Raw genomic sequence first — 23,816 nt, forward strand, 5'->3', positions numbered from 1 at the left:
CTGCCGTTTGCGGCCCTCAGGGTGGGTCCTGGCTTCCTGTTGCGGATGTCATACCCCTTCGGGGGCAAGATGCTGATTTCCGCTCCTGTGTCGACCAAGAAGCTGTGTCCCGATTGTTTGTCCCAGACGTACGAGAGGCTGTCCTGGTGGCCAGCCGCCATAGTCATTAGCGGCTGCTGGCCCTGGCCCTGGCCCTTGCAGGGCGGGCGACAACGGCGGGCTTCTGTGCCCCACCACTGGTGGTAGAAACACCTCTGTTCACTGTCCTCCTCACTCCTGCCTCTGTGTTGTGTGTGCCCCCCTGCCGGGCCTGGTCTGGTCTGCTGTTGGGCGCATGGCCTGGTAATCTGACCGACGGATGCCACGCTCTCCCTCTTGGCTTTCCACAGCACGTCTGCCCGGGCCGCCACCTTCCAGGGGTCGCTGAAATCTGCATCGACCAGCAGCAGATGTATGTCCTCGGGCAGTCGCTCTAGGAACGCTTGCTCGAACATGAGGCAGGGCTTGTGTCCATCAACACTGACGGCAGTCTGTCTCCCAAACCGCCCAGGTGAAGCAGGCGGGCACCCCGCTCACGCCGCGAGAGGCCAAAGGTCTCAATGAGCAGTGCTTTGAATGCTTCATATTTGCCTTCTTCCGAGGGCGACTGTATGAAATCCGCAACCTGGGCGGCCGTCTCCTGGTCAAGGGCGCTCACCACGTGGTAGTAACGCATGGAATCAGAGGATATCTGCCGAATCTGGAACTGGGCTTCTGCTTGGCTAAACCACACGCGGGGTCGCAGCATCCAGAAAGTCGGCAGTTTTAGCGAAACTGCGTGAACAGATGAAGAGTCAGTCATCTTTGGTCCAAATCCCGTTTGGACCGTCAGGGTCACCAATGTAGCGATGTACTACATACAGAGCTGGAGACGATACGCAGTCGTTAAGTTGTTTTGAGACTAGTTTATTCAAATTTCGCGGTGCTGGCATTTTATCCCCAGCACCCGCCCTCTCCGGGTGGAAATGACGTCAGAGGTGCATTACCAAAGTCTCTCCCCGCGCGCTGGCTATTTGTGAGCCGGTTCGCCTGCGCAGAAAGTGGGTTGCCAGACCTATCTATTTAGTCTTATATAGATTTAGAACTTTTAAATCATTGTGTCTATACCATAGGTACACATATATGCTGTTAAGTGTTGAATATTCACTTTTGTTCATTTTTTATGCTATTTCACGTGTACTTTAAAAACTCTTACATCATGTAACTTTTATCATTAGCATTAAATATACAAAATAACAATTTGGACATAAAAACACATTTTTAATTTTAAAGAGACAATTACTTTAATAAATCAACTGTTTTGGAGGAATATATTGTAAGCATATTAATTTGAAACAAAGAAAGTTCCATCTGACGGTGTTGACTGAAACCTGATGGTTTTGGCAGTGGCCAAATTACAACAAACAATTCCAACTTTTATACCAGTCAAGTCAATGCTTCCTTGCTTAACCACAGTGCTTTAACAGTGCCTGCACTGTTTTTGTGCACTTAATGCAGTCCAGTGTAGGTCTGTAGTCTAGTGTAGCTTTCTGTGTGTTTTTTTTATTATGTAGTTCAGTCTAGTTTTTTGTACTGTGTTATGTAACACCATGGTCCTGAAAAACGTTGTCTCATTTTTACTATGCACTGTACCAGCAGTTATGGTCGAAATGACAATAAAAGTTGACTTCACTTGACTTGACCTGACTTAACAACTTTATTTAACAATTTGGTACAACAAATAACAATTTGTCATGTATATTTTATCCTTCTGTAAATATTAACAACAAAGGTAAACAGCAAAATAAAAACTACAGTACAACTGCAATGTTCAAGCATAAACATCAAAAAATACACCAGGAACTTAAAAAAAATTCCATCCATTTGTGGGCTTGAAAATCTTCGAAAACGTTCAGTCAGGTTTATCAGGAAGTAGATGATTAATATGCTCCTCCTCTATGAAGTCCATGACTTCAGCAGACAGGTGGTAGATCTCCCTCGTCCTGCTTGCACGACCCGGTGATGATGGCTCCATCAGTTTGACCAGAATATCTTCAACTGGTATGAAGCACGTACCCTTTCCACCTGGTTTTGGGTGCAAGCGTGTGTTGGGCCCATGAGGGTGGAAAAACTCCACTGGAACATCTTGACGATGAGCATTCACAGTGACAGCCTTTGCTAGCCACCAATTTTGGTCATAAATGACTGCAAGCCAATCTCCACAATTCATGACACCAGCAGATATATCTGTCGTAGTCCCGTCAGGACACTCCAGGGTTCCTGCTGCATTTCCTCCATCAGCATTGCCAAAGGCCCTCTGTTCTTTCCCATTGTGGTAGGGCCATCGTTCTCCTCAGCCTGTACCCTGGCATGTGTATTTTCAGAAAACTGAAATGTTGTTGGGCTGAAACACTGGCACATCTGTGGCTCACATGACAATGATCTGCAATGGAAGCTGTTTCTGTAAGGTATTACATGATGGATTTTCCTCGTTGCTGGTACAGGTTTTAGTGGTTGAGAAAGGAGTGCATCATATGTCTTCATGTCACCTTCAGCAATATGATAGAGCTGAGTGTGGTGATATCATGTGTAAGAACGTGATTGGAGGGAGTTCTGAGCATGCGCAGAAATGTTAGAAAGATCTGAAAGCATGGTGCTGCAAGACACGTGTGGTGTTAATTAAGAGTTCTATTTCTTCCAGAATATGGTTCTTTATTAGAAACCCACGGTACGTATTAATATAAAGAACACAATATGGTGTCAGAAGTTGGTCTGGAAGAATAATACGTTACCTAACACGGGAGAATCGAAGATAGTTGAAAAGAGTTCGAACTGTTTTGGTGTTTGCTAACAGTTTTGTAAATGCAACCTTCATCGACACTTCAATTGTCTGGGAATGTAGCTGAGAACTGGAGAAAATTTAAGTAAGTTTTGAAATTTATTTATCGACGATCGGTGCGGGTAGAAAACCGGAGAAAACGTAAGCTGCGCTTCTACTCCACATAATACCGTATATTCCGGGGTGTAAGCCGACCAGGAGTATAAGCCAACCCCCCATTTTCAAGGTTAAAAAAAGTGACCTTTCATGTTACCTTTGTATAAGTTGACCCCTTTTGTAGAGGTTTTTGATTTAACCAGAAACGATCACAAGATCTCACATGCCGATACTCAGCTTTGCCAGATCTGGACCCTGGAAATTCTGGTAAGAAAAGAGGCCTACACATTGTAGAGCATTATAGGCGAATTCTTAATAAACAAAGCAGGGAGAGAAATTTTGGATTAGGTTTTCAATGGAAAAGAATCCTCTGAAATGTATGTCACCCCCGTGAAACCATTTAGCACCCATCGTAATCTCGTTAAAACAAAACACGGGTGGCGGGATCAGTATGTGTACTCAGTATTGAGTTTGCGACCACCATGTACAAAAGATTAAAACAAATGCGATGTGATGCTGGCTTCAAGCTGAAGGTTGTTGATTTTGCTAAAGGAACGAATAATTCTGCAGCTGCTAAGAAGTTTAGTGTAAACGAGAAACAAGTGAGAGAGTAGAGAAAGGCAGAAGAGACGCTGAGGGAAATGTCAAAGCGATTGTGCAAACTGCGGGAAAACATGCCAGTGGCCAGAAGTGGAAGAAAAAGTTTTAGAGTGGGTGAATCACCAGCGATTGTCTAGGTACATTGTTACCAGAGAAATGATTCGAATTCAAGCGTTGAAATGGGACGAAAAACACCATGAGGTCAGCGAAAATTTAAAAGCTACGTGAAGTTGGTGCACCTGATTTATGAATAGATGTGATCTTGTTTTGAGATAAAAGTCAAAGATCGCTCAGAAAATTCCTGCGGGGTGTTGTTTATGTTCAAGAACGCTGCTGGATGGATGAAGTGGATGCTTGAAGTGGGTTAAAGAGGTGTGGCGTCGACATCCCGAAGGTGTCAGGAAGGAAAAGTCGCTACTTGTCTGGGACATGTTCAAAGCGCACTTGTCAGGTGAGACAAAAGCAGCATTGAAAGCTGAAAATATGGATATTGCAGTCATCCCCGGTGGTTTGATATCCGTGCTCCAGCCACTAGCTGTGAATTTAAACAAACCAAAGAATTTATGCGTCGACAGTGGAACCAATTTGACTCAAAAACAGCCAATAAATACGACCTGTCTTCCATGTATTTGTTTTTCCAAAGTTGGCACCCTCTGTATAAGCAGACCCCCTAATTTTAGGACAAAATTTAGGGCCAAATTCTCAGCTTATACACCGGAATTTATGGTAGGTGACAACGCAATTGAGGGATATAACCATTTTCCTTTTGAAAATGGAGATAATTTAAATCTAAAATTGATAATGGACAAATTTGAAGCATTTTGTATACTGAAGCGTAACGTGACGTATAAGTGGTATAAATTTTTTACATGTAAGCAAAGAGCTAGTGAAACTATTTGTCAATATGCTACTGAGTTGAGACACTATAGTAAAATATGCGAGTTTGGAGAACTGACAGACTCTCTCATGTGGCATTCTGGATAATGGTCTGAGAGAAAGACTGTTAAGAGAACAAGACTTAGACTCAGATAAAGCTTTGATGCTCTGCAAAGCTTTGGAAACCGTGATGTTACAGGCTAAAGAGCTTTTCACTGAGAACTGCAACATACATGCTGTGAGAAAGCGTGAACATATTAGAAAAATAATAAAACAATAATAAAACTGACAAAGAACAAAACGTCATCAGAGAGAAAGAAGCAATGTGATCACTGTGGGTGGCAGCATTGGCCAAAACAGTGTCCAGCATATGGGAAATTGTGCAACGACAGTGGTAAGAGTAATCATTTTTCACACTGTTGCAGAAGTAGAAAGAAAATAAAACAAGTAAATGCAGTGCTTGAAAATGAACTTGAGGAGTTTTATATAGATGTGCTTTGTGAAAACAAACAAAGTAAGAATGACTGGACTATGCCATTGCAAATGAACCAAAACAATATTCTGTTTAAACTGGATACTGGAGCAGAAGTAAATGTTCTTGCAGAATCTGAGCTTAATGCATTAAAGCCAAGACCAAAGTTACATCAGACAAATATAAAAGTGACTGGGTATTTGGGTGCAGACATTCCAGTTAAAGGAATGTGTGTGGCGAAAGTATCACACAAAAATAATGTGCACAGGCTTTCATTTGTGGTGGTGCCAAAGAATGTACAGTCAATACTGGGTTTATCTGCCTGTGAGAGACTGAATTTGGTGAAAAGAATCTTTGTCCTGGACAGTGACACAGAGTCAGAATACAGTGACTTGATGAAAGAGTATGAGGACTTGTTCAAAGGGCTTGGTTGTCTTCCAGGAGAGCACACGATTAAAATTGACAACACAGTGCCACCCGTAGTACATCCATGTAGAAAAGTGCCTTTTGCGTTATGTCATCAACTGAAAATAGAACTTGACAGACTGGAACGGTTAGGAGTCATAAAAAAAATTGATGAACTGACTGAATGGGTCAATTCACTTGTTGTTGTTGATAAGAAAAATGGAAAACTGAGGATTTGCTTAGATCCAAGAGACTTGAATGGAGCCATTAAAAGAGAGCATTTTTCAAATTGCCTACTCGTGGAGAAGTTATGTCACAGTTTGCCAATGCTAAGTACTTTAGTAAATTAGATGCATCCTCTGGATTCTGGCAACTTAAACTAGATGAACCGAGTTCAAAGTTGTGTACCTTTAACACTCCTTTTGCCAGATTTTGTTTTCTTCAGCTTCTGTTTGGAATTGCATCAGCTCCTGAAGAGTACCATAAAACCATTCACATGCTATATGAGCACATTGAGGGTATGGATAATGTTAGGGTTAATTTGCGACTGCCAGTTCAGGTCAGCGTGATATTAGCAGACAGAAATACAAGGGAGGGAGGGAGCGAAACAAAGGATTCCTTTGTGCTGAAACTGCTAGTGTCACGTGATTCAGTAAAACAGGGAATTCGTGAAAGAATGATATCAGACCAATGAGAAGGACAAAAGTGTCCAATATTACCAAATATGTATAACAAAGTTCAGCATTATCAAAAATGTGTAGCGGGGGGTTGGGCTAAGGGAAAGGGGTATAAATAAGAAAAGAATGTAAGGGGAGGGGAGAACGCGCCTTCTCCAGGGGGGTCGTGTCTCCTCGCTGTGCCAGTTACACTTCTGCATTAAAGCCAAGTTTTGTAATATTCCGGTGTTGGTTGTCTCTCTTCCTAAACGAACACGGGGCAGAATTTAAAGCCCAACAATACTTACATGGACGATATTATTGTTTGGGGATCATCTAAACAAGAGCATGAAGCCAGACTTAGACAAGTCTTTGGGGCAATACGCAAGGCAAACCTGAAGTTAAATAAAGACAACTGTCAGCTAGGAGTCACTGAACTTACCTTTCTGGGTGATATCATCAGCAAAGAGGGTGTGCATCCTGATCCACTGAAGGCTTCTGCTATTGAGAACAAGCCAAGACCGCAATGTAAAAAGGATGTTCAAAGGTTTATGGGAACAGTCAACTACATGGGAAAATTCATACCCAATCTTTCGGAACAGCTTGCTCCATTTAGGCAGCTAACAGAAAAGAAAAACGAATGGAGCTGGAATCATGAACAGAAGAAGGCATGGCAAAATCTTAAGAAAGTGCTCACCAAAGAACCTGTGTTGAAATTCTGTGATGCTGAGAGACCCATCAAAATCTCATGTGATGCAGCTCAAGCAGGCTTAAGGGCAGTATTACTCCAGAATCATGATAAGGAATGGCTACCAGTGGCATATGCATCTTGTTCATTGTCTGATCCAGAAGCAAGGTATGCCCAAATTGAAAAAGAATTGCTCAGCATTATGCTTGCTTGCGAAAGATTTCATCAGTTTGCGTCAGGGCAATCTATTGATGTTGAAACTGATCATAAGCCTCTGATTGCATTGTTCAACAAACCTTTAAGTGACTGTCCTTTGTGAATTCAGTGAATGATGATTAAATTGCAGAGATATGGATTGAGTGTGTCATACCCACCTGGAAAATTCATGTACACAGCTGACACACTTTCCAGAGCCATGGATCCAACAACAAAAGACAGTCACAGGGACGCTGTTGATGTTCAGTAATTTGTTGATATGATCATAGAGACTGTACCTGTTGCTCCTAAACAGTTGGAACTGCTGCGTCTTGAGACAGAGAAGGACAAAATTCTCTGTCAGGTAATACAAGTGGTGATGGATGGATGGCCAGATAATAGGCATGACTGTACCACAGAAGTACAAGAATATTGGAACCACAGATCAGAGCTTTCTATTGTGGATGGGATATTGTACAAAAGTAGCAGAATTGTGTTTCCTAAAAGTATCCGAAAAGAAATGCTTGGGAAAATTCACGAAGGCCGCCTAGGTATTGAAAAGTGTAAGAGAAGGGCGCAGGAAGTGATGGTTTGGCCCAGGATGAATCAAGAAATTGCAGAATTGGTGTCTTCTTGTCAAATATGCCTTAATTACCAACCTAGCAACCCTAAGGAACCACTGCATCCACATCCTAGTCCTCAGAGACCTTATCAGAAGGTAGGCGTCAATCTTTTTGTAACTGATGACAAAGATTATCTACTTTGTATTAATAACAGATTACTACTCCTTGTATCCTGGGGTGTGTGGTCTGAGCATGAAATCAGTTTTTTTCCAGACATGGTGTACCTGATGAAGTTTTCACAGACAATGGTCCACAATTTAATGGTGAATGCATGAGACATTTTGCTTATGAATGGGGCTTTGTTCATACAACATCTAGTCCATTTTTCCTTCAGTCCAATGGATTAGTTGAGAAGTCAGTAGGAATTATCAAGAAACTGATGCACAAAGCAAAAATTAGTGGAAGTGATTTTTATATTAAAGTACTCCACTTGAATGTGGACTTTCACCTGCTCAGCTCTTGATGGGAAGCCGTTTCAGATCCAATCTGCCAATAGATGAGAGCTTTCTGAGAACAGAGGGAGATGAACAAGTGAAAAGATGGAAAGATGAACACAAAGCAAAGCAGAAAAGGTACTTTGACATATGTTCTTGTCCATTACCTGAACTGCACCAAGGAGATAATGAGGATACAAGACAAAATGAATACATGGACACAGAAAGCTGAAGAAGTACAACCCAGATCATACACGGTCCAAACAGAAGGAGCAGTGTTAAGAAGGAATCGCAAAGACCTCAAGAAAAAGCCAACTTCAGAGTTTCAGTTAACTGATGCAGACCAGATAAAACATGGAAATGACAATGAATGGCTGTTAAAATTACTCCTGCTATTGATAAAATTATCCCAAATAATTATAACCCTCTCACAGACTCAGTTTTTCAACTTATAAACAGATGATGAAATTGCCCATATCTTTGATTGGACGCATAAACATTATAAAAATGTCAATTTTACCAAAGTTCCTGTACCTTTTCCAATCTATCCCACTTTCTCCTCCATCATCTTTCTTTTATTTATTAAAGAAAATTTTTTCTAATTTCATCTGGAATAATAGATGTCCAAGACTCAGGCTTTCCCTGTTATATTCAGCAGATAGGAAAAAACTGGTCAAACAAACTAAAAACCCCTTCTTAAAACATACAATGGTTTGGCACGATGCTGTTGTACATTTGAGAGAGGCATCACAGTTAACCCAGTTTACTCTTATCTTTGGTAATGATAGCTTCTGGCCCGGCAGAGCAGGCCATGGCTTTAAAACTTGGTCGACCCGAGGCATAGCTAAGGTGTCTGATCTTTATAATGGCAATACATTTAAGTCTTTTGAAGAACTCAAGGCCACATATGGAATTCCAACAAAACACTTTTTTAAATACCTTCAGTTGTGAAGTTTTATTATGTCCAAGCAAGGTTACAGTTTGAAGCTCCCTCCTTTATCTACCCTAGAAGACATCACTCTGAAATTATCTGAAGCTAGGGGACATGTGTCTGTATTATACAATTTGTTTGCAGTAAATGTAAAGAGTCATCAAACATACTACAAGCATGGAGAACTGATTTGCATGAGAATTTGTCAGGAAGAGTGGTCAGACTCTTGTTCCTTAGTTCAAACCCAATCAGTGAATACTCATTCTAAGTTACTACAATATAAATGGATAACCAGACAGTACACACCAGTCAGGTTGCATCACTTTAACCTCAACATTTCAGACACATGCATTAAATGTAATCACCAAAAGGGGTCTCTGTTCCATTGTGTGTGGGAGCGCCCCAGATAATCTGCTTCTGGAAGAAGGCGCTGGATTTGAATAGTCAGATTATTGGAAAAAAAGGTGCTTGATCCTAAATTATGTATTCTGAACATTTATCCAAAGGACTTTGTAACCTCCAAAAATGTAAGGTCTCTGCTTAAAATTTCTTTTTTGGAAGCCGAACACTGCATAGCCTATTCCTGGAAGAAACCAACAACCAGTGGACTTTCACAGTGGCTGAAAGGAATGACTTCTTATCTTGCTCTAGAAAAGATAAGCTACATTACAAAAAACAAACTTGGCAAATTTCGGGAAATTTGGGACATTTTTTACAAGTTTCTGGAGAACAATATCCAGGATGATGAAAGTAACAAACTGAATTAACTGCTTTTTTTTCATGGTGGGGTGTTGGCTTATTTTGTGTTTTTTTTTGCTTTTGAGTTCTTATGTATTTTATTTTTCCCTTTTCTTTAACTTTGTTGCATTTTCAAACCTATGGATGATTTAATGTGTTTTCTTTTTATTCTGAAAAAGCAATAAAGAGATGTTAAAAAAACAATGAAACACAAGAACTGTGTGAACCACTTAGAAGGTCTACTTGTGTTCGTAAATCCCCAGAGAGACTGATAGAGAAATTATGCATTTGCTATGGTCAATGTTGCTAATTGTTTTTCTTTTTAAGGAAAGGAAGATGTGGTGATATCATGTGTAAGAACGTGATTGGAGAGAGTTCTGAGCATGTGCAGAAATGATAGAAAGATCTGGAAGCATGGCACTGTAAGACACGCGTGGTTGTTGCTGTTAAATAAAAGTTCTATTTCTTCCAGAATGTTATTCTTTATTAAAAACCCATGGTACGTATTAATATAAAGAACACTACACTGAGTACTACAAAGGCTTCTCCCAACCACCTCATGGAAGATTTTGCTTCCCTGTAGCATCTGCTCTGTTTTTTCTTTCGGTAATTCTTGTGATTTTTATTTCTAGTTTGCTCTCGTCACCAGTGCTTTTTCAGTTTGTTCCTATCTTTTATTATCTCTTGAAGTTTATTTTTCAAAGCTTTCATCTCTTTCGAGTATCTTGCTCGTTTCCTTTCTTTCCCTTTCCCCTGCTATAGACAGCTGACTGCGAGCTGGCTCCTGTGCAGTCTGATGCAATGGATTATCTGGGGGAGTTTCTGGGCCCCTTCTCACACTCTCTTGACTCTTGCTGTCTACGTTTCCATACCTTTCTCCTACTCCTCTTTTCCCTTTCATTCAAACCACTGATAGTTATCTTCCCATCCTCTACTCTCTTCCATCTTTGCTCTTCCTTTCTCGGGTATTCCTCCTTTAACTCTGACTCACTATATATTTTCTCTCTCCGATTTTTTGGTATTCCGTGTTTCTTCCCATTTGCTCCTCCACTGAAAGCTGCTGCCTAGCCAGAACTTCCTAAAATACATAAAAGGAAGGTTAGAATTCAATGGAATTACTATGAAATTGTGCAAAATCACTATGAATTCAATTATGTTTAATTTGGTGAAATTTTATAAAATGATTATGAAATAGTGCAACTAAATTCATTTATGATTTTAGTCATTGGGGATACACATAGTAAGGAAATATTGTAGGCCTGTGTGTACAAGAAATAAAGGGGAAATTATGTACATGTATATTATAAGTAATGAGGTTAACGAAACATTACAAGCCATAGTACTATTTATTGTGATCATAAATTATATTCAAGCCTCCATTGAGGATGATTTAGATGTTTTTGTCAGCACCGTCAAACTACATGTCACCACCATCAGACAGAAAACCTGACGGTGTTGACCTTTGACGGTGGTGATAAAACACACATTTTTTTCACATGACATGCATGAGTTGTATACAGGAGCCATCTTGTTTTCCCTCTGTAGCGAGCTGCCTCTGGCCTCTACTTAAAATGTGTAAATTTATGTAAATATTGTAGGCCTGTGTGTACAAGAAATAAAGGGGAAATTATGTACATGTATATTATAAGTAATGAGGTTAACGAAACATTACAAGCCATAGTACTATTTATTGTGATCATAAATTATATTCAAGCCTCCATTGAGGATGATTTAGATGTTTTTGTCAGCACCGTCAAACTACATGTCACCACCATCAGACAGAAAACCTGACGGTGTTGACCTTTGACGGTGGTGACAAAACACACTTTTTCACATGACATGCATGAGTTGTATACAGGAGCCATCTTGTTTTCCCTCTGTAGCGAGCTGCCTCTGGCCTCTACTTAAAATGTGTAAATTTATGTCATAATTTAAAATACTTCTTTCTATACAAAAGAGACACAGTTGCCACATCATGGTTGTGACAGTAGCAAAATCAATAAATATGTAAAAATTATTGAAAAATAGCAAACTTACAGGAGCTTGTTTGACCTTGTTGCATTTAGCAGATGTGGAGGGTGGAAAGGGGATCCTCAGGAATACAGTTGAACATGTGGTTGACTGATTTTATTGCTTTTTTTTATAAATATCTGACGGTGTTGACAAAAACTTGGGACGCATTTTGAGCAACCACAAAATAACAGTAAATATTGTTGAAAATTCATTGCTTTTAGTTTTAAAGAGGTTTTTCACTCTACTCTTTCATCTGGCATATATATTATACATTTTAAATTATTTTTTCACACTTTTTTATCAAATTGAAATGATTGAGGACAACTGAGTTTGTGGGTACTGGGCTATCTTATAATCATATAGTTTATAAAATTAAAAACAAACATATGAAAAAATGTTGCATTTGTACAAAAGACCCTCAGATGATCAACCCTAATTATTTTAAATAAAGAAAATGTTATTCATTTTCAATGGAATTAGTACTTTTCTTAGTGGGACATGTTTTCGCTGAAGTCTCAAGAATCAGTGGGGAACTAAATATGGTTCCTAAGACTCTCCTGGATTGTGGGAAGGTAGGTGGTGGATTCTGGATGGGAAATCTATTGGGGTTGTGTTTAGCAAAGCAAAATGAGAAGTGGTAACATTGAGGATTCTATAATCTGATAGACTAAAACCATCCATTTAGACTATGAACAAAGGCCATGAAATGACGCAAGAATAAGAGACAACAAGTGAAGAATTTGAAAAAGAAGGGAGAAAATCAAATTGTCAAGGTCAACATTAGAACAAATGACAAAGGTGGAATTAGACAGATGTTACAGCTAAATTAGACGGAACTAAGAAAAGATGTAAGCCATGTGCAAATTTGGGTCAAGATGGTGTTGAATTGTGATGTCCGTTGCTGGCGTGTTTCAGATTTAGCTGTTTTTTAAGGTTTACAGGGATGATTTTGGGGACAGAGCGGGGAGTTAGGGGTCAGGTTAGGGTTTAGGGACAGGGAAAAGGGAGAGTTGGAGATGAGGGGCAGTAAATGAACAGTTGGGGACAGGAGCCTGTGTCCTGAGTCCAGGCAGGAACACTCTGTGGTTGAAGGTCAGTGAACCCAGGGTCAGGTTGATAGGTGCTGAGGAGATCAGCGATCCCCAGGTCAGCAAATAGTGAGTCAGAGGTCCATACAGGCAGGAGTCACAAGGGCCAGTGGTCCCCCAGGCCAACAGAATCAGAGGTCCGCGTGAGTCCTGAACCCAAGGCCTGAAGCACACCATAGTTGAAGGTCAGTGATCGTGGAGGTTGGTCAACCAAGGCGCAAAGAATAAATCTGTGATTGGGGTTGAGGCCTGAGGGGCAAACCTGTGATCAATGAGTCCTCAGGTTGACATCCAGAGGTCAGCAAAGTCCAGAGGGAAAGCTGAAGGTCAAAGTCCAGAGCTTGGTGGGTCCGGAGATAGAAAGCTCAAAAGGTCAAAGACTGAAGTTGTCAAGTCCAGAGAAGAAAACCCATGAGGTTGAAGGCCAAAGTCAATGAATCCAGAGATGGAGGCCTGAAGGTTGAGTCTGGAGTCTGGGCCAGGGACTGAAAATTGAAGTCTTGATGTCTGCAAACCTGAGAGTCCGGGGCCAAGGATTGGAGGGACATGGCAGCTTGCCCTGGGATCAGAGGCCTGCCTGTGTGCATGAGAGAGCCAGTGGGAAGAGGTTTATTTTGCTGTTGTTGCTTTGATCGACTGTTATTGTTGTCCCTTGCGTTTTTCTGCTGAGCATTGTGGGTGTGCTATGTTGGAATCCACGGTGACACTTGCAGAATGTCCCAGCACATTCTTGGACGTGTTGGCCGTTAACACAAGTGATGCATTTCACTATATATTTTTATGTATATGTGATAAATAAATCTGAATCTGACTTGACATTAGAAGAAGTATCTGAATAATCAACTACTAAAGGGCTTAGAAAGCTTTGATGATAGATCATTAACCTGAGACATTAACCTGTTTCTTCATTCATGTATGGTACTTGGCTTGTTTTTATTTCAGATTTATTGCATCTGTATTTTTCCTTTTAAAGGGCTGGTATGAAGAGAGTAGTTCTTTTTGATGGGAGACTGATACATGCATTGGATCAAGGAGCCATGTCAATAGGATGAGGCCCACCTGAATGGTAATGGGACTAGTGTCCTTGTGAAAAGGTTATGTTGTGCGATAATAAAAGTTTAAACAGTGAGGCAGATAGGAGATCTACAATAAATCAAACAAGGCCCAATGGCACTTCATTCGGAAAGGAGAACAAAGGATAGATTAAATGAAAGGAGAAGATAATAAGTGTGCTAAAGAGTTTCAGGACAGATGAGTAACAATGAGGATCAGTTTAAGTTATACAGACAGCAATTGTCACAATACAAATGAGGGCAAATGTTGACAACACTACACTGGGTGCAACCATTCATAGGGACTGCAGAGGTGTTAGCAGAGAAAATTAAGCACTGACATTTAAATTAATTGCACCGATATTGTGAGAGAAGAAGAAATCTTGAAAAGGGAAAAGGTGAAATAGAGTAGCTGCATTTATTTGTGTAGTAAAATAGAATTAGTAAAACATAACAAAAAGGGCAGTCCACATTACAGCCAACAGAGAAAGGGAGCAGGAGCAAGAAATAAGCAAACACATTAAGAAAATGAACAACAAGAACAATATTGTAATAAAACGGGAAAGTTTAATTACTTCAAAATTAACTGCTGAGAAGAACAAACAAACAAAGTGGATGAGAAAGCAGAGATCCTTTCATTTGTGCAGGGCAGCTTTCGAACCCAGTGTATACTGATACATCAGAATGGATGTATATTAAACCATATATTTAAAAATATGTTACTGACAATGCAGTTGCCCTTCTGTTGCTGCATTATGCTGTAGCAGGAACTTGGGTGTCAGGAAACAGGCGTTCTGGCAGCAATGATTCACTAACAGTTCAGTGTGGACAGGCTGTTAGTAAGGGCTGGTGTGGACTGAGCTGGGACAAGCAGTGCACTGCTCTCTGCTAAGATGTAAAGTTCAGGACTAAATCTTGTTTAATAAAATGATTGACAGTAGCCGTTTCAAGTGTTTAATGATCAATGAGAGAAACCGTAGGCATCTGTCAACAAATACCTGCTTATTACTTTCCCCTGGCGCCCCTCCTCCTTCCCTTTCTCATTTGGTCCACTCTCCTGTCCAACCAGATACATTCTTCTCTAGCCTTTGACATTTCCCACCCTCCTGGCTTCACCTATCACCTTTCAGCTAGCCTCGTTCCCCAATCCCCACTGTTTTATTCTTCCTCCTTCCTTCTCAGCCTGAAACATTTATTTGCATAGATGCTGCCTGACCTGCTGAGGTCCTCCAGCATTTTGTGTGTGTTGCTTTGGATTTCCTGCATCTGCAGACTTTCCTAAGACTAGCTCTGAGCGCCACAGCGGAGAAAGAGTGGCCACGCAGTTGGCCGCGCCCCACCCAGTAGCAAACCATGCAGTTTCTCCACACAAATGAGACTTTGCTCTGGGAGTGCCAGACTCCCTACACTGCAGTGCACGGCCCACACAAACATCTTTTCTACAGTATGGTGGACTATAGATGTGAGCATACAGACTGGTATTAATAGTCAGTGATCTCTGCAGTAGTGGCATATAATCAGCCCAATACACAAGGATTCACTACTGGATCTCATAATAGAGATTGAACCAGGCAGAAAGAAAAATAGGGGAACTACAAGACAATTATATCTAATATAATAAGATTATAAACATGACAAAGTCCAGTGTAATATATAGGAGAAAAGATCATAAAACTGAACAAAAGAACATTGCAAAGAAAAAAGCACAATGTTGTGAAAAAGTGATGTAAAATAGCAAGAGGAAACATTCTATATGAGGTTCAATAAATTCAAGGAAAATATATATTTTGCTAAAAATAAGAACACACTAAAGACTGTTGAGTTACAGAGAGGGAGACTGACAAAATGTTAAAACTGAGGCCAAGCTATAAATATTGACAGCAAAGAAGAACATGACAAAGAATGCCATGGGATTTAGAAAAACATTTAAAATTCAATGGAAAAAAAGAGGAACCAAATATTAATATTTTAAAGAAGAAAAGAATAAAGTATTTCATCACCTCATAAATTAGCAAGAAAGAGTTGAGAAAATCCAATTCTTATTAGACTTTCCTAGCTGGAATGTCTAGAATTAAAGGTCACAATAACGGCCTCAGAATAAGGGATTGGCCAGTTTTGCCTGATACTAGAAAAATCTTCACTCAAGGTGCTATGGATGTTTGGAAGTGGCTGTCCTAGAGCATAATACCTTTCCTGATCGCTAACCTGATCCTGCCTGGTTGTTATGCGCTTTCTGCCTTCATTCCTGGGGTTTTATGTCATTGGTCAACCTCAGCCACTCATGAAATCTATTGTGGCTTCAGCAGTGTCTCAATATTCAATAGTCATTGCAAATTAGTTTGACTCATTGGTTTGGTGCAAGTGAGACCTGAGGCCTGCTGTTGGTTTAGTACATGAAAAAATCTCCAATGGATGCCCAGACCATAATTAAAAGTGCAAGCTCAGGTTTTCAGTGGATTCTACATTTTGTTCGGGCTGAAACTGAGTAACTGAAGTTAGTGGTGGAATGTGTTTCTATCATTGCGGAGGTCGTCTTGTTAGATCTGGGATTTTCAGCTTCATACAGTGTTGGGTTTAATCAGTTATAATTTTTGCAGTACAGCAATAATAGGATGAAGGCTTTAGATATTCATTATAAGGGGTTCACAGGCCTAGAAAATGTATTATGCCTCAAAGTGCATGTTAAACTGGTGGTGTGTAGATGCAGGGCTGATGAATTCTGTGTTTATGACATCTTTCCCACCCCATAGCAATATTTTACATGGACAATGCTCAGGGCATTGTGTACAATAGATTAAAAACACACAGTAGCCTTTCTTTTGATAGCTCCACCATGTTTTAACTGAGGAATATTTTAGTTCAGTTTGGAGGTGGCAGGTTAGCATGGAGCTTCTGTTTGTGAAGTCTGATGACGAGGAGAGGGTGTTTGGTTAACACAAGGATCATTGTCTGAAAAGAATCAGGTTTCAAGAGTCATTGCCATTGGCCTCAGAATGGGAGTGTTAGGCTTTTTTAAAAGTTTCTATGCATGTTCTGTGGTCTTCAGTTCTGTTCATATCTTCTTCCCAGACCTTTGCCAAAAGTGGTGTTTTGCTACTGTTCTTACCTGAGCATATAGGTAGTCAAATGCCACTGGGTCCCTCCTCAGTAGGTCAACTGGGTCCTTTGGAAAAAAGGTGATTCTGAGGATGCATTTCATGGCATTAAAATGACTGCGCTGCACAACCTAGTATTGGACATTAAAAACAGATTCTTATAGAATAAACACATTTGAGTCATCATATCTGTTAAGGATAAGTCATACAGTAATGTAAAAGGGAAGCACACACACACACACACACACACACACACACACACACACAATATTTTATAGTCTGCTTATGCTCTTTAGCTGTTTATTGATATTTGTGTTAATTTTTGGCTGCCCATTTAAAATAGGGAATCTGACTGGAGGATATTCAATAATTCAAGGGGGCCCATACTGGTCTTTCATTTCTACCAGATGGGCACCCAACCAACCCTGGCAGATTGGTTGAAGTTCCTCTTGCTATCAAATATAAGAGTATCACATGATGAAACTACTTATAATTTCACTGACTAGGAATGTAAATTCAGCACAAACTGGAACAAAGATGCCACGAATTTCATAATTATTTTCAAACTGAGAGCTGGTGTTGGAACAGGAAAAGCATAATGGTGGTAATTTTCCAATGAGGATCAGGTTATTGCTGAAGCAAACAAAGGAATATTTTTTTCTCCTTCCACCTGTAACCTGTGAATGTTCTTGGATCAGGCTAGTAGGAAGTTCTGTAGATTTATAAGACTAATCCTTGGCATTCAGGTGAGTGATTGGAACAGTGATTGTAAGGCCTTCAGAAAGGTGGTGAGTAAACCCAGAGTTTAAGAGCTACAGGATTTCCCTGTTGGGGCATGGGCAGAATCACAAAGATGGTGAAAAATGTTATTTATCCTTTTGCCTTGGCTTCTCTTATCTCCAGGTTGGCCTGATGGTTGGCATGGGGCTCCAGTTAAAATGTCAGTAATTACATCTGGGCTGGATAAACTTTACAGTTGGGCCCAAGTGCCCTCTTTTGGACGAGCAGATGATGGTTATGGGAAAAAGACCAGGTTTTGTGTCCTATGTTATTTGGACCAATTTAATCTCCCTCCTGAGCTCCTTAAGGTTATAATTTGCCTTTTAGCGTAACCTATCTTTTCATTTCTCATAACATTAATTTGATCTGTGGCGACCGACCTCTTAATTAATCGATTACAGGCAATAGCAAATATTCAGGATTCTTGTTCCTAATGATCATCCAACCATATTTTGGAAGTAGCTAGATATGCAGTGTGCATAAGCATTAGAGGATTAAGCAAGTTTATATCCAGAGATCCTAACATATTACAAGTCACTACTGCATTATCCAGAGAGGGAAAATATGAAAAGGAATTCAAAAGCAAATAGCTTAGGGAATGGATGTGAGTTTGGTACTAGCTGCTGCTGATACTGACCTGTATCAGAGTCTCTGCTTCATGTAGAAGAAGAAGTTTCTTCTCTGGACCTTCATTGCCCACCTCCAGCACCAGTGCAAAGTGTTCTATGCACCTGAGAGACAACCTTTCCTGTAGTGTGAGAATCACGTCCTACAAAAGACGACACTGTGTAAGTCAGACCCTGCGGACTTCTATTACAGGATTTACAAGGGAGAAACAATTATTAAACATCACTGGTCATGTTGGTTAGTTATAATCGTATCTTGTACAAGGGGATGGTTGTGATTGATAGTGGTTGATCACACAGGATCTGAACATTACAGCAGCTGTGCCTCAGGGCAGTGCCTTAAGCCCTGTTGTTCCATCAGTGTTCCTCATTGCATCATAAGGTGGAAAGTGGGCACATTTGCTGATGATTGCGTAATGTTCAATACTTTTCAGAAAACAAAGAAGTCTACCAATGCCTGCAGGAAGACTGAGGCAACAATCAGGCATGGGCTGAGAACTGGAAATTACCTTTGCCACATAAAAACATCAGACAATGATGACCCCATACAAGAATGAGTCTAACTATGTACTCTTGATGTTCAGTATCACCACTGTCACTGAGACCTCACCAGCAGATGGCAAGGCCAGAAGCTCAACTGGACTAGCAAAGTAAAAATTTTAGTTAAAAAGGAAGTCAGAAGATGAGTATGACTCAACTTTTGACACCCCAAATTCTATGCACTATCCGCAAAGTACACTTAAGGAGTATGATCGTGGTTGATCAAGAAAGGTTTAAGTTTACACTCACTGAGACATTGCCTCCAAGGTGAGAGGTAAGATAATCTTTAGCTGCTTGAAACCTGTTTTTTTCCTGGTTCACTATGAAGCTCAAGGGCATATGCAGTTGATTTTCATCTTCTAGTCAGAAGCTCAAGCCTGCTCCACTCACTTGTTTATAACACTCCTGCCCTCTGTAACCTATGATACAATTCCAGGAGTGATAGCTTGAGTAATTCACACAAAATACTGGAGGAACTCAGCAGCCCGGGCAGCACCTATGGAAAAGAGTAAGCAGTTGATGTCTCATCAGAATTGATGAATCCTGAGTCCTGCTGAAGGGTTGCGGCCCGAAACATCGACTGTACTCTTTTCCCTAGATGCTGCCTGGCCTGCTGAGTTCCTTCAGCATTGTGTGTGTGTTACTTTGAATTCCTACATCTGCAGATCTTCTCTTGTTTGTGATAGTTTGAGCACTAAAATTTGTTTGTGTCGTTAAGGATGGTTCACATTATCAATACAGTAGAATTTAGGGACTGGCTGATACGTTTTTTTCAGTTTTATTAATTACGACTAGCTTAGCATTAACTGTTACAACATGCTGTGACTTCTTAGAGGAGTTTCAAGCTTCAGAACTCGAGGGTGTTCAGAAGTCTTTTTGAATTGCTCACAGAATAACTTCTGAATCCTGATAACAGCTAGACCACAAGCTGAGCATTGCAGAATTATATGGGAGGAAGTACTGACAATATGCATTTATAGGGAGAAATCATAAACATGAGAAAATCTGCCAAAGCTGGAAATCCAAAGTCACACACACAAAACGCTGCAGGTACTCAGCACCTGCCTGACCTGCTGAATTCCTCCAGCATTGTGTGTGTGTTGCATTATCGATGGAGTTTGATGTACTTTTACCCTGGTGGAAAATCACTGTAAATTAGAATACTGATCCTGAGGAGTCAAGAATGTGATAGCAAAAGTTTGTCAGTTGACTATTCATAAGTCAAGGAATACAAATGCTGATATATGACTCCATCTTTTTTTCTCCAGTACTGATTAAGGGTCTCCGCCCAAAAAGTTGACTATACTGTTTTCCATGGATGCTGCCTGGCCTGCTAAGTTCCTCCAGCATCTTATATGTGTTGCTTGGATTTCCAGCATCTGCAGATTTTCTCCTCTTTGTGCTGGAGTATTTATTGAATTGAATTCAGAAACAGAATACAACTTTTTCTCACACCCACATCGCATAACAATGTTATGACATTATCTCAGTCACAAAATTTCATTCTCAATTTTGTGTGTGAAATTAGTTTTGATGAGCTCTTCATGTTGTACTCTTGTACGGACCTTGATGATATTTCTGATTCTGAGTTGCTTGGTCTGTTTCTCACAAGCAAATACTGGGACTGGACCAGAGCAATTCTCAATGGTGTTCTCCAATTATCTGCTTGAATTATTTTAATGAACATAGGCTATCTATGGAGTAACCCAATCCAAACCACTGAAGGCAGCACTCCACATACAGGATGAGAGCACATTTGCTTACCAAATCCTTCGGCACATATTTTCTGCTATTAATTAAAAATTAATATTTACCCAGTTAACCCAATTAACTGTCCAAATGAGATATAAGTGGCTCTTTATCTTTTTTAATTGAGGTGATTGTAAATTTAAGATGATCTTACCCTCACAGTTGTTCTGCTATCAAAGGTGAACGATTTCATCTGGCCGTTTTCCAGATATACATTCAGCACGTTTGAGATCAACATTAGAGTTTCCTCTTTCATAGGATCCTGATGGAGACAAAAGGAAGTCAATTTTATTCTAGTGCCCTCATGCAACCAATAAAATTTTTCTGATGTTTTTATTTGCAGATCCCAAATGCTCTGGCTCTAATCCCACACCCAGTTAAAAATCCACAATGAATTAAAAAACTGGGCAAGCACCACACTACTTGAGTTGGCATCTTTTGGAGGAAATATTTAATAAATAGGCTGCCTACTGTTAATAAAATCCATGTAGTGATATTTGGGTTCTGCACAATATTTATTTCTCAGCTAATACTATTAAAATGTTGTTGCATCTTCCATATTGGTGACAGTCTCTTCCTTTCAGTTTCTCTGCATCATTCAGCTTGATGGGATTTTATCTATTCAATTTTCATCAGGCTATTTAATACCAAAGAGTCAAGTGTAATGGCTTCATTTCGCTCGCCTGCAAGATTATTCTGCAGTCCTCCGAACAATTATTCTGTTCCTTCCTATTTCTCAATTACATGCTGCCCTAAGGCAAAGCAGCCAAAAATCAAGGTGTTAGTTTCCACATACTCCGAACATCCAACTCCACCTCATCACCATCCCTGATTCACCCACAGTCTTAAAATCAGCAAGTTGCTTGCTCGCCTTTTAGAACTAAACAAAGAGAAAACTACATTGTGAGGTTAAAATCTTTCTTTCCCTGGCAATTGCTTGAGGCTCAACATTGGTTTTGTATTTTTTTCCGAAGGTGAACTTACAAACACATAATGTGGCATCATTAAGTGGCTATTTCTGTCTTTGTAACCTCACCTGACTCCATCTCTGCTTCAGCTCATCTGCTGCAGGAACCCTCATCCATGCCCTTGTATCTCTAGGCCTGAATATGTCAGGGTGGCTGTGCATCTTCACTTCCCTTCTTCCCTTGTCTGCACTCTTGTTAACTTGAGGTCAGCCAAAACACTGCTGCCTGTGTCCAAACTTGCACCAGTCCAATTCACCCATTAATCTTGCACTTGCTGACCTAAATTGGCTCCTGAATGAGAAATACCAGATTTTAATATTTTTAATGGTGTTTTCAGTCCCTTCATTACTGCCCCATCTTAGTTCTAACTTCATCAAGCCATGCATCCACTGAACTAGTCATCGTTCTCCAACATGATCAGGATTATTCTACTATTGATGGCATCCTCTGCTGCTGCCAGGGTTCTTTGCTTCTGGTTTGACCAACCCCGAAACCTTTCAACCCTTGTTTGAAATTCCCGTCTGACCAATTTTTTGATATTTGACCAAACAACTCCTTTTGTGGCTGAGTGTACATTTTGGTTTTTAGTGAAGTGAGGGAGGAAGATGCAATCTGTATCAGTAGTTAAATGGTTAATTGGATGTTTAACCCATCTTTTCATCTTATTATAATATCAGTAACTACACCCCTGGATAATTTTGCAATGTTCCTTACAATTATAGAAACAAAATTACTAATATCTTTTATATTTGTGTAGTAAACTGAAATACTTTATTAGTAAAGTAATTTATTTTCTAAAGATGCAGAGGTACTGCAGATAAATGCTGTTGACAAGTGTGCATGGCAAGGGTTCATAGGTCAGTTGACCTAATTTGGAGATTTGGTGGGGAAAACTGGGAATATCCCCCCACTTTAAATAGGACCATTTACTTCTAGCTATACATTACTCCCTCACCCTTGTACAAAAATTTCAAGTAAGGCCATGCACGTGGGTCTCTTATCAGGGATATTTATTTATTTAGAAATACATAGCGGAACAGGCACTCTGGCCCAGTGAACCATGCCACCCAGCAACCTACCTATTTAACATTAGCCTAATCACAGGACAATTTACAATGACCAAAGTTCAAATTGAAAGTTCAAAGTAAATTTATTATTGAAGTACAAACGTACATATACAACCCTGAGATCCATTTTATTATGGCTATTGACAGGAAATAGAAGAAACGCAATAGAATTAATGAAAGACTGCCCACAGCCAATGTGTAAAACAATGTGTGCAAATACAAAAAAGAAAAACAAGAAATAATAATACTAATAATAATAATAAATAAATAAGAAATAAACATTGAGAACATGAAATGAAGAGTCATTGAACGTGAGTCCCTAGATTGTGGGAATGGTTCAGTGATGGGTTGGGTGAAATTGAGTCAAATTATGCCCTTTGTTTCAAGAGCCTGATGGCTGAGGGATAGTAACTGTCCTTGAACCTGGGTGATGTGGGTCATGTGGCTTCTGTACCTTCTTCCTTATCGCAGCAGAGAGAAGAAATCATGGCCTGGGTGGTGGGGGTGCTTGATGATGGATGCTGCTTTCTTGCAACAGTGCTCTGTGTAGACATGTTCAATGGTGAGGAGGGCTTTACCCATGATGTACTGGGCTATACCCAGGACTTTTTGTAGGGTTTTCCATTCAAGGGCATTGGTGTTTCCATACCAGACTAATGCAACCAGTCAATATGCTCTCCACACACATCTATAGAAGTCTGTTAAACTTTTAAATGACATACTGAATCTTCACAAACTTCTCAGAAAGTAGAGGCACTGCTGTGCTTTCTTCGTAATGGCACTTAGGGCAGATCCTCTGAAATGATAACATTGAGGAATTTAAATTGCTGACCCTCTCTACCTTGGACTCCCCTGATGAGGACTGGATCATGGACCTCCGATTTCCTTGTCCTGAAGTCAATAATCAGTTCCTCGATCTTGCTGTCATTGAGTGAGAGGTTGTTGTTGTGGCAACCCTCAGCCTGATAGACAATTTCCCTCTGACTGATACATTCACTATCACCTTTGATTTGGCCCATGACAGCAGTGTCATCAGCAAACTTAAATAGTGCATTGGAGTTGAGCTTAGCCTCACAGTCATAAGTATAAAGTGAGAAGAGCAGGGGGCTAGGCACACAGCTTTGTGGTGCATCTGTGCTGACGGAGATTGTGGAGGAGATGTTGTTGCCAATCTGAACTGACTAGGATCGCAAGTGAGGAAATGGAGGATCCAGAACACAAGGAAGTATTGAGGCCTAGGCCTTGAAGGTTATTGATTAGTTTTGAG

The 23,816-nt window shown here is 40.2% G+C and overlaps 1 protein-coding gene across 8 annotated transcripts in view; it reads right to left on the minus strand.

Annotated features, from left to right (window-relative positions):
- The window catches only part of frmpd3 (FERM and PDZ domain containing 3), a 465,297-nt gene that overhangs the window by 71,587 nt on the left and 369,894 nt on the right, over nt 1–23,816 (minus strand). For all 8 annotated transcript variants that reach the window (XM_073058178.1, XM_073058175.1, XM_073058177.1 and 5 more), the window contains 3 exons: nt 20,669–20,776; nt 18,237–18,368; nt 16,831–16,950 (listed from right to left, as the gene is read on the minus strand). In XM_073058178.1, coding sequence (XP_072914279.1) covers nt 16,831–16,950; nt 18,237–18,368; nt 20,669–20,776 — 360 coding nt within the window. The remainder of the gene's footprint in view (nt 1–16,830; nt 16,951–18,236; nt 18,369–20,668; nt 20,777–23,816) is intronic.

Source organism: Hemitrygon akajei, chromosome 10, assembly GCF_048418815.1.
Source record: "Hemitrygon akajei chromosome 10, sHemAka1.3, whole genome shotgun sequence".
NCBI classification, from domain to species: Eukaryota; Metazoa; Chordata; class Chondrichthyes; order Myliobatiformes; family Dasyatidae; genus Hemitrygon; species Hemitrygon akajei.